Source organism: Toxotes jaculatrix, chromosome 3 (assembly GCF_017976425.1).
Source record: "Toxotes jaculatrix isolate fToxJac2 chromosome 3, fToxJac2.pri, whole genome shotgun sequence".
NCBI classification, from domain to species: Eukaryota; Metazoa; Chordata; class Actinopteri; family Toxotidae; genus Toxotes; species Toxotes jaculatrix.
Window position 1 is genome coordinate 6,277,373 of NC_054396.1, and position 7,924 is coordinate 6,285,296.

The 7,924-nt window shown below is 39.3% G+C and overlaps 1 protein-coding gene across 1 annotated transcript; it reads left to right on the top strand.

Moving 5' to 3' along the window:
* The first annotated feature begins 1,279 nt into the window (after positions 1-1,279).
* Positions 1,280-5,927, top strand: eevs (2-epi-5-epi-valiolone synthase). The gene is made up of 5 exons (XM_041034580.1): positions 1,280-1,422; positions 3,667-4,300; positions 4,751-4,990; positions 5,155-5,407; positions 5,830-5,927. The coding sequence occupies exons 1-5, from the start codon at positions 1,280-1,282 to the stop codon at positions 5,925-5,927; spliced, it is 1,368 nt and encodes a 455-aa protein (XP_040890514.1).
* Positions 5,928-7,924: the final 1,997 nt, after the last annotated feature.

Sequence of the window (7,924 nt, forward strand, 5' to 3'; positions counted from 1 at the left end):
GCAATAAACCTGCAAAGGTGAGGAAGAAGAAGACCTCAAGCTAGTAAGCTTGCAGGTAAACAATGCAGGATTTAAAATGGGCCAAAAGACAGCTTTGCAAATGTTTTATGAGGAAAGAAATGCATTTAACAAGTTTGTCATCCCTTAAGTAAACACACACTGTGGTTTGTTTAGAAACTCCTTCAGGTGTCTTCACAGTTAAACCATGAGCCCAGCCAGTTTAAGTTAAACCTCCAATGTAGTGATGCCCGGTGGAATTTAGGTGTTTTGTATAGAACACACACAACTTAAGTATAGATGACAAGTCTGGTGATGTCTACACCTTTTTGTGTGTGTGTCAAAAAATCCCATGAAAAGATGAACATGAACAATAAAATGATCCTGTGAACAAGTATTATCAGTGAATCCAATTCTTGATATAGCTTCTTAATTTGTGCCTTAGACCTACACTATTGGCAAAAACACACATCCAAAAATGAGCCACATGGTTGCACAAACCTTAAACTATAGCTAAAATAGCACAACCATCTCTTTCCAACAAGGCAGAGTTTTGTTGTAAACCATTAGACCAGAGTTCATAGAATTCAAATAAAGATATTTTGATGAAATTGAGAGAAAGCATTTAAACTCTATGAAAGCTAACAAAGTAATAGCATCAAACCAACAATGCATAACAGTTTTGGCATTTTGTTACCACACCTTGATGCTTACTCTGTGGCTTGTGAAAACGCAGTCAAACCTGTTGCACAATGGCTGACTTACAACAAGGCAGTTTATCTTCATTCATGCAGAATATAACATTTTGAAGCTTAAATATACCTTTCACCCAACAGCAGCAGCATGTAAATGCTGTTGTACTGATAGATGGTAAATGTATCACATTCCTTTGTAAAATTCTATTTTTAGAATTCTTATTTTTTCTAATCATCATCATTTGGGTCTCCTTCATGTCTCTGAATTCAAGTTAAAGTCTTTTTCCTCTATGTAAATGTAAAATGCAAAATAAGAATGTTTTATCGTGCATGTTGCACAGTTAAGTAATGCCACACATTTCTGCCAAAAAAAGTGAACAGGTGTTGCCTAAGAGTTACACAAAAATTGATTGTATAATGGAAATAACACATGTAATAACATGTGAAGCTGTAAGAAAATGCTCCTCCCTTGTCTCAGGGGCATCCTCTAAATACTATACACTATTTAAAGACTCCCCGAAAGGGAGACTCATTAAGACTGTGACTAGCTCTGTTCACACCTGTAACCTACAGTCATCACAGCAAGAATGGGAAAGGTTTCTTTGAAGGACAACGGTACCCAAGAAGAGAAAACTGAGTTTAGCTTAGTGCGGGTCAAAGGTACCTGGAAGCGCAAACTGGGAAAGAAGGTCAATAAAGACACAGTCGACTGTGTCTCTGCTGCAAAAATGTGAGTTTAACATTGTTCTTTACTCACACTCATCTGAATTACTGTGATTACAGAATAGTTCAGGTGGCTGGGGAAAATGTATAATACTGAGTTTGTTTATTTCCGTTTTTGTTTGCTTTTGATTTAAATATTTGTTTAGATCTGTCAGTCAAAACTAAAGTTTTCTTTGGTCTCCTTAAAGTAGATATTATAAGTAAAGTCTTTAAAAATGATGTTGTTGATTAGCTGGCCTAATGTCTGACACATGATTATAGGGTCTAACATTTACAAAATGTGGCCACTCTATCATCCAAATTTATGTCTTAGTATTTGCTATTTGCACGAACAAATGTTTGAAAGCATGAAATATAAAGGGTGCTAGAAACATCCAAGAAAAAATGAATTCAACAGCTTTCCTGCTGACTGTCTATTTTCTGTAATTTTTTCAACTTGTCTCTTTATTTTTGTAATTATTTTTTTCCAGTGACTTTTTAGTCAGTTACAGTCCTCTCTCACTCCTCCGCAGGGTGAGGTTAGTGGGAAGGACAAGGAAGCAGTTTCAGTTAGGCTGAGTTCAGGTAACGCTGAAGAAAAAATTTGGTCGTTTAAAGGAGGTTAAAATTAAACAACAGTGGCTGCTGGAAAGAGACAGGATTTCAACTTCAGTCTCCAGTGTCAGTGTCACATGCTGTGACATTCCAAACATCCACCCTGACCTCTAACCTAAAGAGGCTTTGCACCTATGTTTTTGTTTTTTTTTCAAAAGGTAAATATGCAGTCAGTCATTTTAACATTTGAACAAACAAACAAAACACACTGTCTCCCTCTGATGAGATCAGTCACGAGTTATGTTGTTGTACTCAGCAAGCACCGAACTTGCTCAGTACAATTTCTCATAGAGGGCTACTTCTGACTACTTTCTAACAGGATTCTGCAGAATTTAAGGGCTTATTTGAGCTTATCTACGACTACACTGGCTATTATTGTGTGAAAAAAACAAGAGATCAAGAAGAGCAAGAATAGATGTTTTTCTGTAAACCGTATTTATTGTAATTTCCTTGTAGCAAAGGAGACAGACTTGCATTTTTCAATAACAGAGTCAAACTTTGTGTGAACTTAAGATTAACTGGTGTCAGGCACTTCACTGAAGCTGGAATTTGGCCCGAAGTTATTCAGGGTTTCAAGTGCTACAGAAACTGTTATATGTCACTTTGGCAGCTGCCATACAGACCCCATAGGGAAAATAGATAACGTGCAATAATCCTGCTGTCAATCGACCCAACACCTACAGAAAATCATTATACTGTAGTTGGCTTGAAGGCAGGAAGCAATATGTTTAACACGTGAGCATTACTGTAACCACAGTGAAACAGAAAAGTGTAGAAGGTGAGGAAGAAATCATTTTAATACCGTCCAGATTCCTAACAAATAATCTGTTATAAAAGAGAATTTTGAGAAATACCATACTGAGCATAGTTGTTCTCCCTATTCTGTTAGTTTTGGAGAAGAACCGTTTAGTGTTTGCCATGTGTGTGCTCTCATGAACAGTGTGCTCTGATAATAACTTGTTTGTTCAGCTTCTAGCCAAAACAGGGACAAGGAGTTTTGGAGGCACTTAAGTTTAATCTCTAAGAGGTGGTGTTCCAGCTAAATATGGACCTTCAGACTCAGACAGGGCTTCTGTCTAATAGAGAACTCATTTGAGAAACCGATGCGGAAGAGACAAGGACCGCGTTGATATCAGCTGTTGTTTTTACAGCTTGGTGAGGTTTGGCCAAGTTGGAGGATAGGTTGCTGATATCGTTGAACTGGTATCATTGAATTAGCACACTGCTGTTAGATTCAGCCGCAGTTTGATAAATGCATTTTCAAAAAGTGCTACATTCATTCTTTATTCAACATGATGACTTCTTTGAACATGTTCTTTTCTTCTTTTTGGTGGGGGGGGGGGGGGGGGGGGGGGGGTTCTATGTGCTTGTTTTTTAGTCATGTTTGATTGCAGGACTCGTGCTCTTAATGCCAAAAGTTATTTTTGAGTCCAAATACTAAAGTCATTGTTCTGCCTTCAGAAATTAGAAATTATGCCCGTGTCATGTGCATCTTATGCATCTTTTTTTTAAAAAGGCCTAATAGAGTGGCAACCATGTCTACTATGTTTAGTGCCATGTATGAGCAGAAAAAAAACTTATAATTGGCATCATACTGTGACAGAACTGATAGCATTCATGAGATTACAATACATTTTTCATGTGTTTTGTGTGGCAGCTATGAGAGCATCACAGAGAAGGGCACCTCTTGGACAGTGGTCAGCCCCATTGTCTTTACGTACAAGGTAACCGAGACCTGGAACTTGCTGGACCCATGCAACGACACACTCCTGCTGGGTCACATCACCGACCAGCAGCAGGTTGAGGACATTAAAAAATCAAGCAAGCCACTCAAACGCTTTGTGGTCGTCGACCAGGAAGTTTACAAACTCTATGGTCCCAAGATAACCGAGTACTTTGAGGCCAACAATGTCCTGTACAAGATCTTGGCTCTACCCACCACTGAGGAGAACAAATCCATGGAAATGGCCTTGAAGATCCTAGAAGAGCTCAACAACTTCTCCATAGACCGCCGCAGAGAGCCCGTCATTGCCATAGGTGGAGGGGTGTGCCTGGACATAGTGGGCCTGGCTGCCTCACTCTACAGAAGGCGCACTCCTTACATCAGGGTCCCAACCACTCTGCTCTCCTACATCGATGCTAGCGTTGGGGCAAAGACGGGGGTTAATTTTGCAAACTGCAAGAACAAGCTGGGTGCCTACATCCCACCCACTGCTGCCTTCCTTGACCTGTCCTTCATACAAACCCTTCCTCGAAGGCACATCTCCAACGGGCTGGCAGAGATGCTAAAGGTTTGTCCTCAATGTGGTGGGTTTACCTTAAAGCTGACACATACACGTGGTGAATGATTATTTCAGTATCAGTGTGATCATCAGCTGATAGCATGATTTTCTATATTATATACAAATTTTGGTATATAACAGTTAACAAGATAAGATACACCTTTATTAGTCCCAGAGTGGGGAAACTGCATGAGTAAGAAAAACTCTGTAGACAACTGGGTGGCAAACTTCTCATACATTAAGCACTGCAGTTAAACACGTGCCACAACACATGCCGTTTACATTACAGCAAGTCATCCAGGTGTCACCAAAGGCAAGTTTCAAATTCCACTGATAATAGCAGAAGTAACTTGACACGCTTACTGACTGTGAGAGATGAAGTGGTGAAGTTTTTAACATATGTCATGTTTGAACTGCTCGTTGAAGTTTTCCATGCATTTTTCAACTGGTTCTTTGCAGATGGCCTTGATGAAGCACAGGGGCCTCTTTGAGCTTCTTGAGAATCACGGCCCTATGCTGTTGGACACTAAATTCCAGGCTGATAACAGCGTATACGGGCACAGCTGCTTACAAGTTGCATCACAAGCAACTCGTATAGCCATCATGACCATGCTCGAGGAGCTTGCCCCAAACCTTTGGGAGGATGACCTAAACAGACTTGTAGACTTTGGTCACCTTATCAGTCCAGCACTAGAGATGGTAAGTGATCCCTCAAGTTTGACATAGCTCAGCACTTGTATTAAAATCCTTTGCTGATACAAGGTATGGTACATTTGTTTATAGCACATGTTAGATTATGTGTGAGTCTATAACACTTATTGTTTCACATGTCCATTCTCACATTGTCACACTTTTCCTTACAGAAAGTTCTCCCATCTCTGCTGCATGGTGAGGCAGTGAACATCGATATGTCTTACATGGTTTACGTGTCTCAAGAGAGTGGTCTCTTGACAGAGGAAGAGAAGCAAAGGATCATTAGCTGCATGGTGGGTCTGGAGCTGCCCGTCTGGCACGAGGCAGTTACCATGGACCTCATACAGAAGTCTCTGCAGGACAGGCTGAAGCACTCTGGCGGCCTGGAGAGAATGCCTCTACCCGTTGGTCTTGGGCAAGCAGGTAAGATTTGCCTGACTGAATCTGTCCTTAGCAGAAAAAAACAACAACATTGGCACTGTCTTCAAACAGCCTGAAACTGTTGCTCAGCAGCATACAGGAAGTAATGTGTTTTCACTGCCACAAAAACTCTTAGTGTCTTTTCAGACCAGAAAGCAGCACAGGTCATTTACCTGTCTTAGTGAAATAGGTAGGGCTGGAAGTTTGGGGACTTACACAGTAAATACTTGCATGACTAGTGTTAGCTAGCTGCTAAGATACTGGTGAAAGCCTGTCACAATAGCGTACCAGTCCAGCCTCATATCAGTTTTTAATACACTGACTGTCAACATATTTTTCCCAGAAGATTTACTGCTTGAGCCAGTTACTCAGAGTTCATGTTCATGCTAAAGTGTATTCTTTTTGCTCTACTTTTTTTATTGCAGAAATTTTTAACAACACATCATATGAGATCCTGCACAGAGCTTACAAAAAATGGAAGGATGAGCTGAGCGTCTCTTCCGACACCATCTGTGACCCTTAAGCTGACCATACCACCTTTGCTTCTGTTCATTCTAAAGAGTAGAACAATATATACTGTATTATTTTCATTGTTTATAATGTTGGGAGGAAAATAGTTGATAGTATTTACCTACTGTGTGTTCACAATGTGCCAGTAAATGCCATATTGTAAAAATACAGTACTGTACTGTATTTTCTGTTTCCACAGGCTTCTGTCCAGTATGTGTTTACAGTCCTTTCTCTGCAAATGGTGTCAATACCAGATGCTGCCTGCCTTGTTAGTAAATTTTGTGAAATTTGTGATTGAGATCTAATTAGAAAAGAGTTGTTTTTGTCTAACAGTTTGATTATCATGTATGCATTGTAAAAGTTGGCAAGTTATGTAACAAGTAGCTTCCTAACTGCTCTCTTGTTATGACTGTCAGATATATCAGTACATATAGTTTATTAAAGTTTTTTTTATTGTTTATCAAAACCTTGATTTTTTTCTCTTTTTTGTGGGAACGTTGTGGGCAGCTAACGTCCAGGTTGTCTACAAATACATGGCATCACTGCCCTACTCTGTGAGCACTGAAATAAATACATAACCCAAAATTTAGAACAACTCACAACCGTCTGTGATGGGAGTCAAAAACTTTTGGTGAAGGGCAGAAAAATTTCATGACATGCTGACAAACCCACAGCTCTGACACACAGCTATAAAGTTGTTATGGCTAGCATTAGTAAGTTGCCAAACATTTGTCCACTTCCAAATCCAACAGACAGTGCAACATCAGCATTGTTTTGGAGTTCAAATCTTTATTTAGGCCTTGAAAATCTAAATCATCGTTTCCCTCATTTGCAATGATTGTGTTTCAGGCCTCCTGACAAATCTAAGTCTAATATCCACTTTGCTTTTAGCCTTGTTTTGGTCTCCGACTGCTCCTGTGAAAAAATTTGCTAACCTTAACCCTGTTAAACCGACGGGAGCGCCGGCGATCTTTAAGGGGTTTAAACCGACGGCGATCTATTTTGCATATCAATTTTTAAATGCCGGTAAAACTGCAACCACATGAGATAAAGCAATAATTCTTTTTGCATATTAAACCGGAGGAGTAACACTTACATATCAAACTTTAAACATGTCTCAGAGAGCTGTTCTCTTCCACGAGTGGGTGTGCAGAAAACCAGTAAAAAATCGCAAAAAATCCATAAACAGCGCACACAATAAAACTAGTATAATCCAGATAGCGGGTGTTCGTTTTGTTTTTGTCTTAGTTTATAAATTTGAGTGTATCTCAAAGACTAGCCAATGAATACACTCAAATTTATTGTGATTTAAAATTATTTGTGCAACTTTTTTATATTTCTAATTTTGATACAGCTAAGACATCATGTATTTAGAAAAATATGTGCCACCACAGCAGGTAAAAATGTAAAATATGTTCTGGAGGATTTGGTTCTATGGCAGGTTTAAAAGGGTTAACTGCTGTTGAGGTGGTAGAATGCGTTTCTCACAGCCTTCTGCACCTGTTCTCACCTGCGTGATGAGAGCGATAAGACTGAACCAAGTGCTGATTAGTGAAGCTTGAGGGCACTAGTCTGTAATTACAGAAGCTTTCACCAACTCCTAAAATGGAAGGAAACCCCCTAAATCATGCTAGCTGTCAAACTAGTGTTGATTGAATATCCTTTCTAAAAAGCCTGACAGCCATAGCTGAGGAAGGAAGGAACTTTAAACATAGTTTCCATACTTTGATAATACATATAATAAAGAGGAAATTGCATCTACAAATAAAAAAAAAGGTTGTAAAGAAAACAATTTATTGCTTTTGCAATGCAGTTTTTCTTTTGTAATTTAGACAAAACATCGTTTTTTGCTGTTTCAGTCTATTACAATTAAGACTCTTCTTTTGACAGTAATTACAGACAAGTCTGACCGTTTGGGCCTTGAGGTACTTTTAACCACATTCCAAGAGGAGAAATACTTGTCTTTGCAAAGGTGTCTGCTAACAGGGAAACACCCTCCATCATCCCTTC